A 23,686-nucleotide genomic window follows, 5' to 3' on the forward strand; every position below is an offset into this window, starting at 1 on the left:
TTAATTTATGCATACATTTATTAAAGAAAAACACTGCGGGAATGAACAGAAGCCACATTTAATGTTACGTAAAGTTAGAATGTTGAAGTACTACATATCCTTGAATTCTCCACTGCTATTGAGAAGCAAAATGTTTGGATTTTCCTTTTCAAATTCGCCAGGCTCTCGTTCTCTGTCTTCTTTACCCCATTCTCCCACACAACTCATTACGTTTGGCTGTTTCTCCTTTTCGAATTCCTCCCGCTTTCACATAAAAAATATTCACTTATTTATTCTAATCTAGTACCCATAATGAATTTCTTAATTTATTCATTGCGTGCATATAAAAATCTAACCTATAAACTTAATTCTGATTCACCTGGGTATCCATTTTGGCAAACTTATCGAACATGTTCGCGTAAATCTTTTTCTCTTTTTGCAACTGTTCTCTTAAAATTTTGCCGCAGAGTGCCTGTTGCGATTTGACAGCTGTGTTGTTTGGTTCGAGTTTGAGACATTGGGAGAAGTCTTCTGCTGCAGATTGGGCTTCGCCTAGTTGTAACAGGGCTTGACCTCTTCTGAATAGAGCTTTTACGTTTAGAGGGTCTATATCTAGAGCCTTTGTAGCGGCATTTTTGGCTTTGAAATAATTTTTCAGTTTCAATTCGCACAAGGCAATATTCAAATATGAAGCTAATAGCAGAGCTAATCTTTCTTTTTCTAAATTTTCTTCAATATCTACAAAAAAATATATCAAAGTTTATATCTAAATCTTTCTATAACAATATTATGGCATATAATAATTGTTAAAAAACTCCATATTAAGTTTTCTGTTTGATATTCTAAATCTCTAAATTGATTTTTTGAAAATATTGATACGCGCATTCTTCAAATTTAAAAAATGTTGTCGACACTTATTTTTACAGTAAAGTTATAGTTCTTGAAATAAAGATGCAACATTTTTTTTCCAATGCAACAGTTTTTGGACTTTCCATGAATATCACAATAATTATCATACCGGGCGCGTCTCAAAAATGGCTCACCCCTATAACTTTTTTTATTTTTTCAGATAAAAAAATATGTTTCCTTTATCGAGATCTACGACCCATTAAAATAAGTGCACTTATTTCTGAGACACCCTGTATAGAGACAAATATGACTTCTACTATGAGATAATTAGGATTGATTGACGTATTTAATTGTTTTGGGTCACTTGTCACTTCCTGTTTTACCGGAAATTATTACAACTTTTGAATTTTAAATGACATCCTAGGTATTTTGTTTACTTTATTAGATAGAAATTGATACTCTCAATAGAATGACATATCATATGTCTTTGACATTTTCGCATGTGGTTTATTTGAAATTGTCACATGCTGTTCATAACGACAGTTTGACTCAAAATACCAAGTGAGTGGTACCAAATTATCTGCAAAAAATGCTTTTTCCAAATATGCTAATGAGCCACCGTTGTTCCATTTGGAAAAATTGAGATATGATTAAAAATACGATTTGGGCATCTTTTAACTGGCCCGGACAAGACACGAAAAATATTAAAGCGATCAAATCTATTTTTCCAAGGCTCCTTGATTAAAATTAGTGTTTGTAACACAGCCATGGCATTCTAGATTGAAATTTAAAATACGATTTTTTTAAGCGAAAATGTCAAAAGTAATTCTCGTTTTTTTATCTAAAAAATAAAAAAGTTATAGGGGTGAGCCACTTTTGAGACGCACCCGATATATCACATCAAGGAATAATCAGAATATTATCTTATAGCGTTAGAGTAAAAGTCTGGCGCCCAGCTGTCAAATTTGACAGCTGTTTGAAATTGACAGAACGTAGTTCTGAGAACAAAGGTTGAGTTTTGTGACTTTTATGGCAGTTCCCCGCGTTGTCCTTAACGATATTTAATTCGTACTTTTTCAAACACATAAAATTGTACTTCTTGTGTAAGATAAAGATATTATAAATGATGATAATTATTCTTTAATTATTGGCTGAGGCTAATATTTTTTTATTTTACTAACCAGTGATTAAGCATTCCAATTTAAATGAAAAACATAAAATTGGTAAAATGTTTCCAAATGAATAATTGTCCAATACTTTGGACAATTTGTGCACTGCACAACACTTGATTTTTGATTACAGTGGAAATACGTTCGATTTTTAAAGCGCTTGCGCAAAATAAGGTCCTCGGACAAATCTATTGTAGTGATGGGCAAAACTGTTATTTTTAGATAACAGTTGAAACTGTTATAGTTATTTATAAAAAACAGCTTAAAATAACAGCTTAAAAATAACAGGTTTCTTTATTTTACTGCTAAATATCTGAAAGAGTATGAGAAGGTCACCGCCAGGCGTATTAACGCAGTTGCAAGTTGCAACAACGACGTGCTCGGTGATAGTATTTCCAGGGTGTCAAAACATTTCTAAATATCGATTGTTATCTAAAATACCTCTCTAAAAACGGTGGTTGTTTACAAATAAGCGCTGTTTACAAATTGCGGCATAAAATATGTATACCTATACATTCCGATCCGATAAATATATATACCTATACATTCCGATCAACCTACGCCCTGCCCCTCGATCCGGATAGATCCTGAATTGCGTAGCAGTGTACAGGGTGCATCTCACTCGACGGCCGAGAAGCTCTTAGTTATGATTTTACCATTTGCGGTCAAAAAATAGCAATATAAGAAAATGTGTAGTATATTCTTCATAAGTAAACCAACTACACACTAGAGTTCGAATTAATTTTACACTTAAACTAGCGTGTACCCGCGACTTCGTTCGCGTCGAATTAATAATTTCTAATGGTAATGATAAAGCAAAATAAGAATTTCCATTAACATACAAACTGGATAAAATTTTCTCACATTTGCCAAAAATAAGCTTTAAACGTCGAGCAGTTTAAGCAGAATCGTGGTTAATCAATTACTCAACTTTTTGGAACAACGTGTACGATTTTTTAAAAAATTTCAAAATATGTAAAAAAACAAAATAAATTATGCGTGTCTAGGCGTTTTCCCGAAAGACTAACCGTTTTTTAAATAACAAATATTGTAATATTTGAGGGGCGTTTTCACCCTGTTGGAATTTGAGATTCGAGAAACTCCGCCTTATCGAACCTCAACCCCACAGTCAATCTGTTTGCCAAAAATCAGCTTTAAACGTCAAGCAGTTTAAGCAGAATAGTGATAACTCAATGGTCATATTTTATGAAGCACCCTGTATATATTTTTAAAAAATCTTAAAATATGTAAAACAACATAATAAAATATACGTGTTTTAAGAGTTTTCCCGAAAAACTCACCGGCTTTTAAATAAAAAATATTCTAATATTTGAGGGTAGTTTCACCCCCTTAAAATTCGAGTTTTGAAAAATCCCTTCTTATCGAACCTCTACACCCTAAAGTAAATCCGTTTTCCAAAAATCGGCTTTTTACGTCAAGGGCTTTAAGCAGGATCGTGATTAATCAATGACCAGATTTTTCAAAACACCCTGTATACATTTTTAAAAAAACTGAAAATATTATTCTGAAAATTTTTCAGAATAAATAAATACCTAAATATTGAAACTTAATAACGTACTGAAACATACAGCGCCATAATATCTCGACCTCCGCCCGTTATGCTCGTAAGAGGTTGAAAAACAATGTATCTAAAACAACTGATGCGTTATTCTCCAACCTGTTTCGAACTTCCATCGACAATCGACCGATGCGGCAGCGTTCCTTTCCCACTCCGATTATCTCGACCGCCACCCTGTTATGCTCGTAACAGATTGAAAAACAACGTATCTAAAATGACTGCTTCTCCAACCCGTTGCGAGCCTCCATCGACAATCGACCGATGCAGCAGCGTTCCTTTCCTACTCCTGTTATCTCGACCGCCAGGCGTTATGCCCGCAACTGTTTCAAAAAAACTGCTTCTTTTATATCCTATTATTTTTAAGCTGTTATAAGCCCAATATCGACGGCATCGACCGAAGCAGCTACGTTCGCCGTAGCGCATTCCCCACTCCGTTGTCCGTTGTCTCGCCGCCTGTATCGATGGTTGACGAAATAACATGTTTTCCATCCATACTAGTTGTTTTTTGGAATTGCTTCGAGCAGCATAGAATTTCGTGGCGGTGCAGAGCGCCGACTTCGTTTTTCCTTTCACGAGCGGCTGATCTCTACGTGTTGTTATTTTATATCTGTTATTTTTTAGAAGTAGTAACGGTTGCGTTATGTTATTTATAAATAATTGTTATAAAATAACAGATAGTTAAATAACAACCCATCACTAATCTATTGAACGATTTATAAGTGCAATAAAGAAGGTACGAAAATAGCATGTTGTGATGCTGACCCTTTCTAATACTAATCTTATGGCGTTGATATATCCATTTATATGTATATATGATCTAGGTTTCCAGAAAACCTAATAACGGAGCTTTCTTTTAAGAGTTACCTTGTATAGATATAAAAATTCTTACCTTTTTCACTTGCTAAATAATTCTGTATTCTCTTATAATACCAAATGGCCGTAGAACAGTCTCCCTCCTTAAAGTTTGCAGTTCCTCGGTCTTTGAATATTCTGCACTGTTCGAGCTTTTCCTCTGTCGATAAAGACCAGCTTTCCTTGGCTTTTTCAAAATTTCTTAGTGTAACTGTGTATTCAACAGTGGCATCGGAAGGTATATTAAACGTATTGGTAAAAGCTTTGTCGCCAAACGCATATTTCGGTTTAATTAACAATTTAGAACATTCGTTCTTCTTGAATTTTACAAGGGCTCGGTCGATACCCTTTACCACATTCGCTGATCTATATTCGCAAAGAGTATATGTAACGTCACGATCGTCAAATATCTTATCCTCATATTTTCCAGTAACGTGAACTAAAATTTAAAAAAAATAAGGGTAAAATTTTAGTAATCAAGGTTGGAACAATTTCATAATTTTAATAAAGTTTAATCATTATTAATAATGGATGATCAAAGTGTCTAACAAGTTATAGTTAAAAAAATAACTGGTCTCTGATATTTGATACACATCTTCCAAGCATCAAAATGCTTAATTTCCTTCCAGCCAATGCAGAAATGATTTCCACGCAACAGTCACCGCATCATATTTTCAGCGAATTCATATAATTCAGCGACCCTGCAGTAAACTGTTTAGAAATGTTTAAATATTTTAAGAGAAGTCAGTGGTGTATCACTTTTTTCTCCAAAAATATTCAATGTAAAACCCGTCTGGTTGGCACTGGTTGAAATAAATAAAATTATACACCAAAACAAGTATTTTGATGCACAGAAGACGTTTATCAAGTTTTATAAAAATATCTATAATAAAATCAGAGTTATTATAAAAAAGGTTTTTTTTTAGAAAAATTTACCACCCTGTATCACAGAAATTAAGATGTTTAGCACATACATTCATATGAAGTTTTTCTCTTAGAATAAGTCCAAGAAGCACACCCGTAAATATATTAGCATGTCATTAAGGCACACTCTGTATAATCTTGTTTTACAATTCAAGGAAGATTTCGACAGACGATAATAAAAAAAGGCAGATGACGTCCATACCAATATATTTATTTCACGAAAAAAGTTTCTAATATTTTTAGCCGACCATACCAATAGGTATGGTAGGCTATTATCATAGTATAAGGAAACTAGTAGCTTTACTTCTTGTCAAATCCTTTGTTCTTTTTCTGCCACTTTATATGACCTTGTTCTCGCCTCCCGTGACTGACGTAGCTGTATAGTCGTGGTCTATTAACTAGGCAAAGTATAGTCGTGGCACTCGCCATAGTTTCACAGATATGTTTTAGGAAAATATGAGTTCACAATAAAATAAAATAAAAAAAATTGATCATCGAGTAAAAACTTGCTTGAAAACAGAATATTTTCACATTTCGTGTAGGTAACAATTCTTCTGTATCTGAAAATCTTCTGATGGGAAGAAATGCGGAAAAAAATATATGATGACATATTTTTATATTATTATCTATTTCAGAGATCTTCTACAACTTTTTTTTGATTTAAAACAAGTTTAATTTTCTGATTTTCTAGATAACTGGATTCGGCATAAAATTCTGCATATAGTACTCTGCCTTTATTTAAAGCACACTGCGGTGTTGCCATTCTATTTCTTATTTACTAAAACTTTGGTTAAAAACATTATATACAAAAAGTGGTAAAAAACTAGAGTGAATATAACTTTATTAATACTTAGCTATGTTTTCTTAAATATGAAGGATACCAGAATTAATTCGTGTAGAAAAATATACTTTTTCGTATACAGTGTATTTTTTATGGCGTCACCAAAATCGTAATATTTAAAATGTTGTATCTCATTTTTTTTTAAATGCCACACCTTGTATATTATTTTTCTTTCAGATGTAGAATTAAACGGTGAACATTTTTTGTATTTAAAGTGTTCTTAAATTTTTAGCCGTTTTGCAAATATTTTCTGTATTTCATTACATATGGGATTTTCAACGATAAAATATCAGACAAAGATCATATTAAGTGGCTTTGATAAAAATTTACTATTGAAAGAGAACGCGAATATCTGCGAAACCGTTAAAAATTTAGAAACAGTTTAAATAAAAAAAAGTTCACTTTCTAATTCTGCACCTGACAGAAAAATAATATATAGAATGTTGCTTTTAAAAAAATTGAGATATACCATTTTAAGTATTCCGCTTTTGGTGACGCCATAAAAAATATCCTATATAGAATAATGTAAATTTTTCTACGCGGATTTGTTATCATTGTTTAGGAAAATATAGCCTAACACTTGGCTATATTTTCTATTTTCTTTATTAACACTTGGCTATAATAAAGCCAAGTGTTAATAAAGTTATATTCACTCTAGTTTTTTACAATTTTTCGGATATAATGTTTTTAACCAAAATTTTAGTAAATAAATCATAGAATGGCAACACTGTAGAATGATTCAAATAAAAATAGTCTACAATATGCAGAATTTTATGCCGAATCCGATTATCTACAGAAAAATGGGAGGGGTGGTGTAGTTGGTTAGGCAGTTAAAAAAAAATAAAACTAACTTTACCATAACTTTTTGTGACACCCTGTATACATATAACAAAATATTTTAGGATACGCCGACGTATCCTACGTAGGACGAAGGATTCGACAACGACGATATTGGACCTAATAAATTCCTCGCACTAATGGGCCACCCTGTATATTTACGGTTGTTTAAAGCTAGGTGTGGCACTTTTCTTCCCTCAAATATAAACTCAATATTTTGTCTATAATATTTTGAATATTGTTATATTACGACCACTTATAATAAAAAATAAATAAAATAAAAAAAAACATAAAAAATACAGTCCACTAAATTTATAAGAGATTATGCTATTATAAAATTCTTTCAATTAAAAAATATGAATAATTTGCGGAGACTTTAGATGTACAAAATATTTACTCTAAAATTGTTTCAAAAAAATATTTTCATGTGCATATTTGAGACAACCTGTATATCTAAAAAACTATTTTTAAAATCTGCCCACATGCTAAAAAATATAATAACATTTAATTAATTACATAATATCTCAGCTTCTAAAATAAACAAATATAATTAAATGTGTATTGATAATTACTATCAGCTTGCCGATTTACATCCGATGGAAATCTAAAAAAACTCAAAGAACAATTTTTTGAATTATTACTACAATTAATAGCAGCACACAGTAAGGCACTCATTTTTTGTCAATCCGGCTCTGTGCTGGGACGCAACGCTCGAACCTTGCAGCTCGACGGACGGAATTCAACTGAAACGCTTTGCAATCTGCCGATATTCGACAGATTGCAAAAACTGGCAGAAAATATTTGCGAGAGTGCAACTACTCTTTTCCTTAAACTATGCTATTATTAAGATCGGAAAAAAAAAAGTTTTTTTAATTACACTCGAAAGTTAATAATAATGACCAAAATACAAAATACAGGGTGATTTTTAACATATACGCATAAACTTGGGAAATTATTGCTGATGACAAATAATGACTAATAATGAAAAAAAAAGTAAGTAAAATATTTTTATTTACGGAGATAACAAACTATTTGAAATAAAAACAAAAAACGTAAATTCCATTAAATTGAATGCGCACTAAATATTTTTATTTACGGAAATAACAAACTATTTGAAATAAAAACAAAAAACGTAAATTCCATTAAATTGAATGTGCGTTTACTGATCAAGTTGATAAATTTTTGTGAAAAAAAACTCAAATTATTTTAGAATCTAAAAATATTTTACTAACTTTTTTTTTCATTATTAGTCATCAGCAACAATTTCCCAAGTTTATGCGTACAGGTTAAAAATCACCCTGTATTTTCATGGTGTCTGTCTGTCTGTCCGTCTGTAACACGATAACACAGCTTAAGTAAAAAACAGCTCGGACAGTGTAGCGTGCCGCTTTGATCTTTTTAAGCTCGGATTTGCGATTCGAAAGAGGGAGAACACTAGAGCGGCGAGCTCTCTCGCCACAACCAATAGCCGCGTAAGCGGCAGTCAGCCCAGAGATGTATTAAAAAAAAGTTTACACGTGACGTAAAAAATTATTCGACTGGTGCTAGAACATAATTTAGATACATGTTTTTTAAATTGTTGACTTTAAATAAATATGCATTCTCAAAGAAAAACATTTAAAAAACAAATTAATTAATTTATTTCTAGAAATAACAGCAAAATGAAATAGGTACATTGATTACTTATAGTTATTTACGAATGTTTCCAAATTAGGAGCTTTCGGTTTTTGTTTACTACATTTAAGTTCTTATTAATATTCTTTAAGGTATTAATAAATTAACTTTTGCGTATAATTTTAACAAAAAATACATTATAGGAAAATTTTGACAAGGATGGTTGAATTTAATTGTCTGAAATAATTTAACGAATTTACATAATATATTTTCGTTTAAGGAAAGTTCTTCAAAATTGTTCTGATAAATTTTATAAAAAACTTTTTTAAAAATAAGTTTTTATTTAAATACACTAAAAAGAATAAAATAAACTTTTTCTTTAAAACTTTTATTATGAACTTATAACGTCATTACACAATTTTAATATTAATATATAAAAGCTTGCCGCGAGATTTGAGTGTACAGTTGCACTCATAAAAATCTGGTACGACAACTTTATCTTGTAATTCCTGGTCTAGTGGTCTATCATAACACAAACTTTGAAAATGAGACAGGGTAGACACAGGTTTTAGTTAATTTACTTGTTTATCGATGTAGAGAAATTTCGCGACAAGCTTTTATATAATATTAAAATTGTGTAATGGCGTTATAAGTTCATAATAAAAGTTTTAAAGAAAAAGTTTATTTTATTCTTTTAGTGTATTTAAATTTAAATAAAAGCTTGTTTTTAAAAAAGTTTTTTTGTAAAATTATTTTCTACTTTTTAGTTATGCTGGTTTCTCAGTGCCACACATTTAAACTCAATTTTTTCTTAAATAACTTTCTATGGGCATCCTAATAATATGTATATCGATTTTCATTAAAAAGGAGAACTTAAAAAAACGACAGCTGTCAAATTTGACAGTTCAAATGTGAGACAAATAAAATGAAAACCGACTATGGGGTAGGGGGCATCCAATATATCGATTTTTATCAAAATCGGACAAATTTGAAATTTTTTTGACAGCTGTCCAGTTTCACAGCTCAAAATTTTTTTCTTTCATTTTAGCCCATGGTCATCATCGATTTTTATCCAAATCGGACAACTTTGAAATTTTTTGACAGCTGTCAAATTTGACAGCTCAAAATTTTGTTCTTTCATTTTCGCCCATGGCCGTCCTATATATCAATTTTTATCATGCCTTGCAAAAAATGTATTGTCATCGGGTCTGAACCTACATGCCAAATTTCCTTTGAATAAGAAGACTAAGGAAGGAGCATATCAAAAATCTTAGGTACATCGCAATGGGCCTCAAATATGGCCGACTTAAATTCCGGTTTATCAGTGTCGTTCTAATTTTATTTAAAAAATGTAAAACTATGATGTAGGGTAGACGTGGGGTAGACTCAATAATTTGTTGTTTTATTTTACGTTGTGAATAAATGTTGGTAGTTAATAAAATTGTTATAAAAATATATAATTCTAATAAAAATAGATAAGTTATAATAAGTATTTATTAACACAAACATCCGATACGCTACTGAAGCAGGTAAGTCAAATTAACGTATCTAAATTCTTTGACATCTAATCTTTGACAAGTAATAAATAAAAGCTAAAATGGAAGAAAAATATATAATTTAGTTAATTTAAGTGAATTTCATAAATGATCGGTTTACTACACGTATGTATATTATATATTCACTTACTAGCGAAAAGTTGTTCAATTATTTCACTCAATTTTTGCTGAGATCTACCGCACGCTACACAACCAACTATTTTCGAGTCTTTTTCGATAAATCGCGATAGTGTCACTGTTAATTTAAGTTCTGCCACAATTTCCATCTAGATTTACTACATTTATACAACTATCAGTAGTAGAATAAATAATAAATAACATAAAATAAGCTCCGTAAAGACTGACAAATCCACAAAATTTCAAATCAAATTCAAATGTGTCAAATGAATCGTCAAACAGAACTGTCAAGGATCCCCACTCTAGAGAGCTTTTATGGTGGCTTTTCCGCCCACCATGCATGAATACATGGATAGCATTATGCTCCTTCCTTAGTCTTCTTATTCAAAGCAAATTTCAATCTCCTACAATAAAAGGAAGTGGTTCTAATTTAGCTTACAAGATTTGCCCCGCAAAAACATACATACATACATAGATAGTTACATACAAAGCTGATAAAAATATAGCCTCCAATGGACACTAAATAAATATATAGGACACTAAATAAAAAAATGGTCACTTGGCATTAGCAAGCCTCCAAATAAGTGGTCTTTATTGTTTTGAAAAGTCTCTAAAGTGTGAATACTTTTGAATTGAACATTAATTTTGAATTGAATTGAAAATTAAACAGACTATATTTTGAATTATTTCCATAATTATTTGTGTAACCAGCAGCCGCACATCCCGGAAAACCTTTTCCCATTCCAACAATAAAAATAAAATTGAAATAAAAGCACAAATACCTATGGTTAAATATAAGAAAAAATCGAATTAAAATCTTCCGTAATACGGCCCTACACGTCACCGGTGGAGGTTATGCATCGACTGAATGAGGCTGACTGTCGCACTTGTGTCTAGCCCTAGCAGGCAACCAAACCAAACCAATCACGTTAGAGTTTTTGACAAACACAAATTAATTAACACACTCCAAATAACCACGCTAACCAACCTGATTGGTCAAGCTTAATAGTTGACTGCTACGACTAGACACTTCTGACTGTCGCTCGCTTAATTCAGTTAAGCATCGTCGGAGTGGGGCGTTTTAAATTCGAGCGTGGGAAAAATTGGCGAGTGTCCAAGCTATATTATTCTGTAAGCTGTGACGATAACTCAAAAACCGCTAAACCGATTTTAACCAAATTCGGCACAAAAATACTGTGGCACCCGAGAATCTGGCCATTAGTTTTTGGTGGGGGTGGGGGGTTGGTAAGGGGTTATGGGAGGGGGTTAAAAGTTTTAAAAAATCATAACTCCAAAATTACAGTAGCTAGCGAAACGCGGTTTTCAATTTAAGATTAGGAATAATATTTGCAACAAAATTTGTAATAACATCAAAATCAGTCAAAGTCGCAGTTTTTGAGATAAAAAAAAATTGGAAAGATTCCTTTACTTTGAAACTAAAAGAACTGCCTACCAACTTTTTATTAACATATTTTAGTATGGGCGGCTATACGTGCCTTCCTGCGCCAATTTTTTAAGTTAACTATGGATAGGTTGTAGTCATTATTGAATCTGTTTACTTGATAGTAATTAGACTCAAATAATAAATATGGAATTTTTTGTGCCAAAGGTTCAACAGAAACTGTTTTATCATCATGTTTTCTCAAAAAAATGAGTTAAACTATCTAGTCAACATGTTTATATGTGTAAATATGTATAAATAAATAAAATTCCAAATATCTTGAGAACGGTTGGTTTGGCGATTTTTACCAAGAGACCTTTTTTACGTAAAAAACAGCGGAAATGTATATTTTTTTACTCACTAGCTTAATACCGTATGATCGAAAAAAACGGCGTCCATAGCTGGCTTGGAAATGACGATCGATGACATTTCCCATATAATTTTACATATAAAATGACAGCGATCTTCATTTCATAGCCATCGCTGACGCCGTTTTTATTCGATCATATGGTACTTCTACACCCTGTATCTCCGAAACTAAGCATTCTAGAACATAAAATTATACAAACTTATTTACATATTTTTATCTGCAGAATATACTACAGAATACATTTTAGATCACCTTGCATATCATATATTTTAAAAATTATTTTCCACCCCATATAATACAAGATTTCTTGGGGTATATATTGATGAATTTTTAAATTGGAAAGAACATATCACAAATATATGTTTCAAAATATAGAAAGTAAGTTAAAGTTATTATTTGATTTTCTTACTTTCAACTTGACTCAGTTCATTTGGGGTCTCATACCCTTCACCCGGGGTTATAATCTCCAATCGTTCAATACCACCATCATGTTTCGGACTCAAATCCTCACATTTCCAATCTAAAACTTCAACCTAAAACATTTCAATAAAACTAACCAGTAATACAAAAAATATTAATAAATATACATCAAATTTTAAAGTAGAACTTGGAGGTATTGTTGGTGGACTTCCAGCTTCTCCATAAGCATACTCTGGGGTACAAGTTAGAATAGCCCTTTCTCCTTTTTTCATAGTCGCTACACCAAAATCCCATCCTTTGATAACAGAACCTATTTAAAACATATTATTAATTAAAAATATACAAAAAATTACATTATTTTACCTTTTCCTAAATCAAACTCAAAGGGCTCATTTCTATCTCTACTTGAATCAAACTTTGTGCCATCTAAGAGTGTACCAGTGTAATGGACCTTTACTTTAGAACCCTTTGGTGCTACGCCTTCGCCAGTTCCTTCAGCAAGTATTTCTTTTAAAATTCCGCGGTCTTGTTCAGGTGAAACATCAATTTCTTGTTGCATTTTGACCACTGCTATTGCTTCAGTTATTTTGTGAAACTAAAATTATAAAGTTTGATAATAAAGCTTAAATAAGTAGGTTTTGTGGTAGATTTGCGGAATGCTGCCAGTAAACATAGATGATTATCAGTATATTATTGTTAAATATGAAAGATCTAGAATATTCCCGGTGTTTTGTCATGTCAGAAACTACAATATAATAAATATATATTTAAAACTCACTTAGATAAATTAGAGGAACTGGATTTTTTTAAAATAAATTGCGCGTGTCTTGCTGTTTGTCTTTTGAAATCAAAAGCAAAATCAGGCAAAATTGAATGGATCAATGATTTTTTGTTTATAACGTATATCAAGAAAAGGGTTATTTTTTCAGAACTGTCATCCAACATCCAACCAATCCAACTGTCTCTGTCATTTAATTTTTTTCAAAATAATGGCGTATGATTCAAATTATAATATTCTAAAATTGTTATTTCTGTTGCAAATATAAATATATTTACTTTGACATTTATTATAAGAATAACTTTTATAACATATTAAAGTTTTGTGACATTAAAATGAGAATTATCATGCTTATAATTAAAAAAAATAGAAGTTATATATTGCCAAGCTTTACTAGTTGCATACACCGTATCTCTGAACGTATTAAGAGGGTTGCATAACCATTGAAACTCTAACCCACTCTAACCTCAATATCAAGTTTTTTTAAATTTATTTGAAAAATATAATAAACATATAAATATACAAAAATACAATAAATTAATCCGCAAAGAATGTCTACAAGATGGTACCACTTTAATGTGTATAACTATATAAAACTGTTAATTTATTTTTTTAAGGTATCCAATTTACCAAAAAGGTGGTCCCCAGTTGCGAGTGTTTTTACCGAATTTTTGGATGAAATTAATTAAACCTCCGCACGAACAACCACCCAATATTGTACAATTTGCCTGTTCAATGGAAATGACCAAGTACGATATTAAAAATTACTTAGAAAAAATCTATAATGTAGATGTGGTCCATGTTCGGACTAGAATTGGACTTGGCAAGACTAAAAGGGATCCTGGATTAGGATATGTAGTCAAAGCCGATGATACGAAATATGCCTATGTAACACTGGTTAGTATAATAATATAAAGCAAATACTAGTTTTATTTCAATTCAAATGTGTTTTTATAGCCTAAAGACCAAGAATTTAAGTTTCCCGACTTGTTTCCAAAAGTATCAACTGTTGAGGAAGATTATGAGAAAACTATTAAACAGACTAAAGATGGTTTCAAGGATTATTTAGATAAAAATAAGGAAAGGCCTGGTATGCCAGGATGGTTTACTGTATAACGTAGCCTGAGAATGTAATTTAATATTATGGTAGATATGTACAGAAATAATTTTATATTTAATAATTATAAATACTATGAAAATTAAAGGTGTATAACTTCTTAATCCTAGTCCTTAAGACAGTATTGATGTTTATGATATAGTTTAAATAAACAAACTGTTGAGTGACACCTAGACAAAGTTTACAGAATAAATTTTATTCTGTAAACTTTGACCTAGAAAACTGTAAACACAAGATGCTCGTTCATAAAGAATATAAGATCTAAGTTACTAATACCATACATAATCAAGGACCATACGATCGAAAAAAAAAACGGCGTCAAAGACGGCTGACAATCGATTATATTTTTGGCGAGGTCAAGCCCTAGACGTCATTTACTTAGCCCGTACCATAGACAAACTAACAAAAGCTTTTGTTAGTTTGTCTATGGCCCGTACTCTTCTTTATTTTATTTTATTATAAATGGTTCTTACTGCCAGTTCGACTTAAGAAGGTTGTCATTATTCTGAATAAAATGATTCTTAAATGATGTAGGTACATAGTTTACATAGTTTAAAATTCCAGAAAAATAATTTTTTTGGAAATAGATTTAGTGTCTGAAAACGTTTCTATCCTTTTTTAATCTTTCTATAACTATTTTAATTTTTGACAAGTTTTATGTCAATTTTTAGTAAATAACGTCTAGAGATTGACATCGCCAAAATTAACACCATTGCTATTGCAAACCTCTTTGACGCCTTTTTTTTCAGTTATACGGTAACGGCAAAGTTTAGCAAATAGTTATTCTTAAGGCGGGCGGCCACTGCGAGCGAAACTAAACTAAGCGAAGATAAGATTTGTAAAAATCAGCTTCCATACTTTTTAATGCGTCAGCGGCTACTTGACCGAAACAAACGAAAATATATGAACGAAGATTCGACTCGTAGTTTAGTTTCGCTCGTTTTAGTTCGTGACAGGTTCCAGCGAATTTTTCGCAGCGATTAGTTCTATGATAGCAGAGATACAATACGAAAACTTAGCTGACTACTGAGCGAAAATCGTTCCTAGTGGAGTTCCCATTTATTAATTACCGTTTGTTTTCATATTCTTAGCTTAGTTTAGTTAGCTAAGCGAAACTAAACTAAGCCAAGCGAAGATAAGATTTGTAAAAATCAGCTCCCATACTTTTAAATGCATCAGCGCCCACTTGAGCGAAACTAAACGAAAATATATGGACGAAGATTCAAATCGTATAAATAGTTTAGTTTCGCTCGTTTTAGGTCTTGACAGGTTCCAGCGAATTTTTCGCAGCGATTTAATCCTATGATAGCAGAGACACAATACGAAAACACAGGTAACTTAGCTGACTAAGCAAAAATCGTTCCCAGTGGCCGATGAAACTTATTTTCGTTTAGTTACCGTTTCTTTATATATTCTTAGCTTAGTTTAGTTTCGCTCGCAGTGGCCGCCTGCCTTTCAAAACTTCAGCCCATCAACGGACCCGTTCATACTATAACGGACGTTTTGACACTTTTTTGACAAATTTGGAAACGAAAATATAAAATAACACCAACGTATATCCGATAAACGGAGGCATGAAAATGCAATAAATTTAAAAACTGCGTTATTTTCTAACCAATCAAAGTCTTTAAATTCTACCAATAAAATTAATATTAATATCGTATCAACGTATCGTCGGACAACGGATGCACGAAAATCAAGCTTTATACCGTATGATCGGAAGAAAACGGCGTCCAGTTGGCAACAATGGAACATCAAATAACATTTCCCACATAATTTTACATTCACATATAAAAAGTGACAGCGATCTTAATTTCATAGCCATCGTTGACGCCGTTTTTTCGATCATATGGTACTTAAGAGTCTATTACGCTGTACTTACGGGTCGCTCGCTGTCAGGGGTTCAGAGGTCGGGTAAAGCGGGTGTAGGGCCGAAGGAAATATATATTATATTTCAGAAATCTGCATAAGGGCTTAAGCTTGATTTTCATGCATCCGTTATCCGACGATACGATATTAATTTTATTGGTTGAATTTAAAGACTTCGATTGGTTAGAAACGGGGGAATTATTCTGTGGGCAAAATGGGGAAACACCAGAACACCTTATCACTGAGTGCACCGAGACGTCGAGCCATAAACTTATTAGTATGGCTGATATCGAGGATGGAGAGCTGGCCTCTGTTGAGCCGTCTCAGATACTGGCTTTTGTTAAAGCCCTGAGACTGTATGATGAGCTATAACTCGTTATAACTCAAGAAAGGGGAATACACAATAGATCTGTAAGGTCGCAGTGATTAACTCCCCTCCTAAACACTCTACATTCTACAAATACAATATGATCGAAAAAAAACGGTGTCAGCGATGGCTATGAAATGAAGATCGCTGTCATTTTATATATGTAAAATTATACAGGGTGTTGTGCAAAAACATGTGCCATCTCTCGTGGGGAGATTCCTTACGTAAAATAAGATTTATTTCTCTTATCCACATAGGTCCGATTTTGCTTTGTTTCCTAGCTACAAGGTGTTAAAGTCTTAATATTTTCTCGATTTCTTATAATTTTCTTCCAAATACTTTTAGCATTTCGAATGAAATTTTGAGGGTAAAAGTTACTATGAATGCGACATATTTTAAGGCTAAAAAAGTGTCGCCACATTCACCAGGGACGTACATATGGGTTTATCGCTGGAATATTTTTCTTAAAAAAGCATGTACGCCACTGACTTTTTTTCTCTTAGCGAAATAGTGTAAGCAGTTTAATACTGACTAAAAGTTGTCTCTTGATATTTTGGAGATTTCGGCCTCCTTGATGAGATAAACGTAGTTTTATTAATTTGCCTTGATCCAAGTCTAATAGCGATCTTTAAAAAAAAAATAATATCATTAATTTGCGAAAGTGTCAAATAAGTAGTACTTATTTATTCCTCATCAAAAAATATGAAAAAAAGTTTCTATAAATATGGGTATGGAAAAGCATAGCTTTAGAGTTACAGGATGTTAACACTGTTTAAAATTATTTTTTTTGTAATTATCTTAAATACCATTATTTTGCGGTATTTTGAACTAAAAGTAATAATAACTAATAGTAAAAATTGGCGCCGGGAAGCACGTATAGCCGCCCATACTAAAATATGTTAATATCTCGAAAACTGCGACTTTGACTGATTTTGATGTTATTACAAATTTTGTAGCAAATATTATTCCTAATCTTAATTTGAAACCCGCGTTTCGCTAGCTACTGTAATTTTGGAGTTACGATTTTTTAAAATTTTTAACCACCTCCCATACCCCCTTATCAACCCCCCATCCCCACCAAAGACGAATGGCCAGATTCTCGGGTGCCACAGTATTTTTGTGCCAAATTTGGTTAAAATCGGTTCAGCGGTTTTTGAGTTATCGTATTACAGACGGACAGACGGACAGACGGACGGACAGACAGACAGACAGACAGACAGACAGACAGACAGACAGACAGACAGACAGACAGACAGACAGACAGACAGACAGACAGACAGACAGACAGACAGACAGACAGACACCATGAAAATATTTTGTATTTAGGTCATTTATGACCCAAATAACTCATTTTGAGTGAAATTAAAAAAACTTTTTTTATTGCCGATCCTAATAGCCTACCATACCTAGTGGTACGGTCGGCTAAAAAGTCAGTGGCGCATATGTTTTTTTTTTGAAAAAAAACCCATATATGCACGTCCCTGATGAATTCATCGACACTTTTTTAGTATTAAAATATGTAACACTCATAGTAACTTTTACCCTCAAAATTTCATTCGAAACGATAAAAGTACTTGGAAAAATATTATAATAAATCGAAAAAATATTAAGAATTTATCACCCTGTAGCTACGAAACAAAGCAGAATCGGACCTATGTTCATATGAAAAATAAAACTTATTTTTACACTTTGAGGAAGGAGCATAATGCTATCCATGTATTCATGCATGGTGGGCGGAAAAAGCACTCTAGGGTGGGGATCCTTGACAGTTCTGTTTGACGATTCATTTGACACATTTGAATTTGATTTGAAATTTTGTTGATTTGTCAGTCTTTACGGAACTTATTTTACGTTATTTATTATTTATTCTACTACCGATAGTTGTATAAAGGTAGTAAATCTAGATGGAAATTGTGGCAGAACTTAAATTAACAGTGACACTATCGCGATTTATCGAAAAAGACTCTAAAATAGTTGGTTGTGTAGCGTGCGGTAGATCTCGGCAAAAATCGAGTGAAATAATGGAACAACGTTTCGCTAGTAAGTGACTATATAATATACATACGTGTAGTAAACCGATCATTTATGAAATTCACTTAAATTAACTAATTATATCTTTTTTCTTGCATTTTTACTTTTTTTTACTACTTGTCAAAGATTAGATGTCAAAGAATTTAGATACGTTAATTTGACTTACCTGCTTCAGTAGCGTATCGGATGTTTATGGTTATAAATAATTATTATAACTTATCTATTTTTATTAGAATTTTATATTTTTATAACAATTTTAATAACTACCAACATTTATTCACAATGTCAAATAAAAAAAAAAATATTGAGTCTACCCCAAGTCTACCCTACATCATATAGTTTTACATTTTTTAAATAAAATTAGAACGGCACCCAATGGGCCATATTTGAGGCCCATCGCGGTGGACCTAAGATTTTTGATAATATGCTCCTTCCTTAGTCTTCTTATTCAAAGTTTTTACATGAGGATTCTCCCCACGAGAAATGGCACATGTTTTTGAAAACACCCTGTATAGGAAAAGTCGTTGATTGTTCATTTCTAAGCCAACTGGACGCCGTTGTTTTCGCTCTATAAATGATTTTTCGATCATAATAAAACACCAGTTGCGACAACTCTGCTTGTTAACTGATTACTATAGCAACGGATTTGATTAAGTCGACATTTTAAGTCTTATATTTATTATTTTATGATTTTAAGGTTACATCAAAATTTCAAAGTGTTACACTAATAGGATGAGGGTGAGTTATTGTACGGATTTGGACAAAAGCGTCGTGGTAGCCAATTGCGAGAAGCGCGGTTGGGTTCAAGTAGGTCCAGAAGAAGACTGGAACATTTACTGGGCTGGAACTCAAACATGTCGCAGTCTATTCAGTGTAGACAGTGGATACAGGATGAACGATAATCAGTACGTATCGGAACAAAAATTAGAATATTTAAAAAGAAAAATTAAAGACACATTTTCTGTGTTTAGGTAAAATATTCACATAAAATTATACAGGGTTGTTCACCACATACAACACGGAGTATTGTAGCTAAACGATTAGATTTTTACAAATTGTAAGTTTTGGGTTCGTGGAAGGACTACTAGAGCTACAATTTAAAAATATTTTTACAAGATACAGAGTGTCCTAAATAAATAAAAAATGTCAAAGTTGTATTTTTTTAAATGGAACACCCTGTATATTATCACATTTTTAGTTTCTACGATTAAAATAAAGGTAAATTTGATTAAGATTTATCACAGTTAAACCAATGGTTAAACCTTACCGTTTTTGAAATATTTAGGTTTTTGTCAAAATACAGTAATAATTTTAATGCTTTATTTCTCTAAGCGTATTTAAGTTTTTAAAACCAAATATTGTACTGAAGTATTTCTATTTACTGAGTTTCGTGTTGCAATAATAAAAATTATGCTAACTTATACAGAGTGTCTGAAAATTTATTTTAAATAATTACTAGCTTTAAACGGCAATAACTTGTTTAATTTAAATTAAACACCCTGTATATTTTACGAGAATCAGATGCACAATTTAATTGTCTATCAAAATATATTATACCATTTTCTACCTATCTCTTCAAGTTTCCGTAGAAAATGCATTTTTTTCTGTAATTTAGAACTCATTTATCGATATACCCATATAATACTGACATTTTAGATTATTTTTAAAGATGTACCAAATTTTTAAAGATTACAGATACTAATATTGTCGATATAGTTCGATTATTTCATTAAAAAATAAAAAAAACTGTTTAAATATTTGTTAAAGAGGACCTATTAATATGATTCCAGTATTCAAACTACATTAATTGACTGTTTGCGTTGATTAATAATAATTGCTCCAAATACTAAAAAACTGAATTTTGTATATGTATTAGACAGTGTGGTAAAAAGTAACACCTTAATAATGATATTTCATTTTTTGACAAATGCTTATTTATAATAACAGAGACGTTCATTCAACATAGGTCCGATTCTGCTTTGTTTCGTAGCTACAGGATGTTAAAATCTTTATAATCTTTCGATTTATTCTAATTTTCTTCCAAGTATTTTTAGTGATTTGAATGAAATTTTGGGGGTAAAAGTTACTATAGGTGTTACATATTTTAATGCTAAAAAAGTGTCAATAAATTCATCAGGGACGTGCATATGGGTTATCACTGGAATATTTTTCAAGAAAAAAACATGTGCGCCAGTGACTTTTTTCTTTGGATATCAAAATTGTGTCGGCCGTTTAATGCCAATTAAAAGTTATCACTTGATCCCAATTCCAATTCGGCCTCCTTGATGAGATAAACGCAATTTTATTAATCACAATTAAGAAAATTATATACTTTACCTTATTTCTTATTAAATATTATTACTATTAGTTATTATTGCTATTAGTTCTACAGCCATTTAAAATAAAAAAATAATGGTATTTAAGATAATTAGAACAAAGCTAGCTAATTTTAAAAAGTTTTAACATCCTGTAACTCTTAAACTATGCATTTCCATACCCATGTTTATAGAAACTCTTTTTCATATTTTTTATGAGATCAATGAGTACTTATTAAGACTTTCGCAAGTTAATAATTTAAAATTTTTTTAAAGGTTTGTATTAAACTTGGATCAAGGCAAATTAATAAAATTGCGTTTATCTCACCAAGGAAGCTTAAATCGACAAACTATCAAGAGACAACTTTTAATCGGCATTAAACTGCTTACACTATTTTGCTAACAAAAGAAAAAAAGTCAGTGGCGTACATACTTTTGTTAGAAAAATATTACAGTGATAACCCATATGCACGTCCCTGGAGAATATGTCGACAACTTTTTAGCTTTAAAATATGTCGCATTTATAGTTACTTTTACTATCAAAATTTCATTCGAAATGCTAAAAGTACTTGGAAGAAAATTATAATAAATCAAAAAAATATTAAGACTTTAACACCCTGTAGCTACGAAACAAAGCAGATTCGAACCTATGTTGATATGAAAAATAAATCTTATTTTTACGTGATGAATCTCCCCACGAGAGATATGGCACATGTTTTTTGAGACATCCTGTATATGTTACGGCTAAAATTGGTGCTTGGCTAGTTTTCAAACTATATAGCCAGCTATTTTGCAAAAAGCGCTGTTATTTTGTTGGTTAGGTGTCAGTTTATGGTGTTGGTTTTGCTATTTGTTTGCAAAATAGCTGGCTAGTTTGAAAACCAGCAAAGTATCCTTTTTAGCCGTAACATATGTACTTAAATGCATACAAACTGAGTATTTTAATTTGACATAAATATTTTTGAACAAAATGGGCAATTATTACGTTTTTTATAACCACATACCGGATGACACAGTTTTCTAAAAAAGCTCTATATGAGATTTTCTACTTGAGTTTTTATTAATTTCTTTAGGCTTGGTGCATTTCAGTTGATTTAAAAAAAATCCGACCACAGCGCGCTATACAGGCATAAATCAGAAGTTTCGAATATGTATTTCATGCCGTCCCGGCTACAGTTCATGTTGATCGCATTGAAAAAATATTAAAATCGTTGCTTAGTCATAATATCTAAGTATTTTAGTTCTTAATAGTGCAGTTATTGAAACTATAAAACACTCAGGTACGAGGGTTGTGTGATGTAACGCTGTTTCGGGTAGTAAAAATTACGCGAAAAAAAAACTCGAACTGGGCATCGCGTTGTGTTCTGACAATTTCAAATGTTAGTAAAATTGCCGAAAAAATGTTAATACGTAAAGGAGAGCGTAATTACGTCGTGGTTGTTCGGTGCAATAACAATAAATATCTCAACTTTCCCGGATATTCAACTCTCCCGAATCAACATTTTAAGATACGTCCCCACTAGCAAAACCGGTGCGTATAACTATTCTTGCTAACGTAGTTGAATTCATCTAAAAAGTTTTATTAGCTTCGCAATAATAAATTGTAATACAAGTTAGATATTCTGAAGATATCAAAATATTTATTTTTTAGAATTTTTACAAATTATACTTCTTAACACTTTTAGAATAATTAATTAATTTTTTGTTATTCTATTAACAGACTTATAAACCACTTCCCAAATCATTATGAAATATCGCGGAAGGACCTACTTGTCAAGAACATCAAGCGTTATCGCAGAGATTTGGAAAAAGAAGGCAACATTATGGCGGAGAGAGGCGATTCCAAATATCTACACCTCGATTTCATACCTGTGACCTTTGTACTTCCAGCTGATTACAACATGTTCGTGGAAGAGTACCGCAAATCACCGCAGAGCACCTGGATTATGAAACCCTGCGGCAGAAGCCAAGGATCTGGAATATTCCTGATCAACAAGCTGTCGAAGCTGAAAAGATGGTCCAGGGAGTCGAAGACGCCTTTTCAGCAACAGCTGAACAAAGAAAGCTACGTCATATCCAAGTAAATTGTGCACGATATAAAATAGAGCCTCATTTTATCCTTATAGATACAGTAATTTCAACAAATGATATAAAAAGCTAGAACCTTTTTACGTAAGACAGGTGCTCTCCGTTTAGTTCGAAAAGGTGAACGGTTTTCAAGATATTTGCGTTTATAGATTACGATGCATCGATTTTAGCGAAATCAGAAGATTCATTTATTTAAAAATTTTTTACAGGTTATCATTTTTCATCAGAATTTTAAATAAATTTATCTCCTGATTTCGCTAATGCTAAAATCGATGCATGGGAACCTTTAAACGCAAATATCTTTAAAACCGTTCACAGTTTCGAACTAAACGAAGAGCTAATTCTTTAAATAAAAAAGTCCTAGCTTTAGTTTTCATTTATCGAAATTACTGTATCTATAAGGATAAAAGAAGTACCACCAATAGTACTCTTCACCCTAATGGAAAGTAGTGATGGGAATACCGGTTCCACATGATTCGCGTTACAGTAGAGACCGCTCCAGAAAAATACCGCGACAAAATAACGCTATTTTGTTATCGAGGTTCCGACTTCCACAGTTTCGCGGTCCTCGCT

At 31.9% G+C, this 23,686-nt stretch overlaps 3 protein-coding genes across 4 annotated transcripts in view; 2 read left to right on the forward strand and 1 right to left on the reverse strand.

Annotated features, from left to right (window-relative positions):
• The window catches only part of LOC115875827 (FK506-binding protein 59), a 24,181-nt gene continuing 495 nt past the window's right edge, over window positions 1–23,686 (reverse strand). Inside the window, exons 1-7 of one of the 2 annotated variants that reach the window (XM_030891350.1) lie at window positions 13,327–13,499; window positions 12,912–13,143; window positions 12,716–12,858; window positions 12,538–12,661; window positions 4,466–4,867; window positions 359–717; window positions 1–243 (exon numbers count right to left, since the gene is read on the reverse strand). In XM_030891350.1, the coding sequence (XP_030747210.1) occupies window positions 91–243; window positions 359–717; window positions 4,466–4,867; window positions 12,538–12,661; window positions 12,716–12,858; window positions 12,912–13,107 (1,377 nt within the window). In that variant the 5' untranslated portion in view covers window positions 13,108–13,143; window positions 13,327–13,499 and the 3' untranslated portion in view covers window positions 1–90. Of the gene's footprint in view, window positions 244–358; window positions 718–4,465; window positions 4,868–12,537; window positions 12,662–12,715; window positions 12,859–12,911; window positions 13,144–13,326; window positions 13,500–23,686 lie in introns of those variants that run through there. The other variant, XM_030891352.1, reaches the window with a different exon arrangement.
• LOC115875829 (probable 39S ribosomal protein L23, mitochondrial) lies at window positions 13,746–14,506 on the forward strand. Its single transcript, XM_030891354.1, has 3 exons — window positions 13,746–13,891; window positions 13,944–14,223; window positions 14,284–14,506. Exons 1-3 carry the CDS (start codon window positions 13,878–13,880, stop codon window positions 14,440–14,442), a joined length of 453 nt encoding a protein of 150 aa, XP_030747214.1. The 5' UTR covers window positions 13,746–13,877; the 3' UTR covers window positions 14,443–14,506.
• Window positions 19,366–23,686, forward strand: part of LOC115875828 (probable tubulin polyglutamylase TTLL1) — a 9,988-nt gene continuing 5,667 nt past the window's right edge. The window contains exons 1-2 of the mRNA XM_030891353.1: window positions 19,366–19,615; window positions 22,746–23,105. Coding sequence (XP_030747213.1) covers window positions 19,443–19,615; window positions 22,746–23,105 — 533 coding nt within the window. The 5' untranslated portion in view covers window positions 19,366–19,442. The remainder of the gene's footprint in view (window positions 19,616–22,745; window positions 23,106–23,686) is intronic.

The sequence above is a fragment of the Sitophilus oryzae genome, unplaced genomic scaffold (assembly GCF_002938485.1).
Source record: "Sitophilus oryzae breed Bouriz unplaced genomic scaffold, Soryzae_2.0 scaffold_1396_pilon_pilon, whole genome shotgun sequence".
Classification (NCBI taxonomy): Eukaryota; Metazoa; Arthropoda; class Insecta; order Coleoptera; family Curculionidae; genus Sitophilus; species Sitophilus oryzae.

What these genes read in the sequence shown, in the direction of transcription:
- LOC115875829 (XM_030891354.1), top strand. An exon ending in AATATGCCTATGTAACACTG is followed by an intron (nt 14,224 to 14,283) that starts GTTAGTATAATA and finishes GTGTTTTTATAG; the next exon opens with CCTAAAGACCAAGAATTTAA.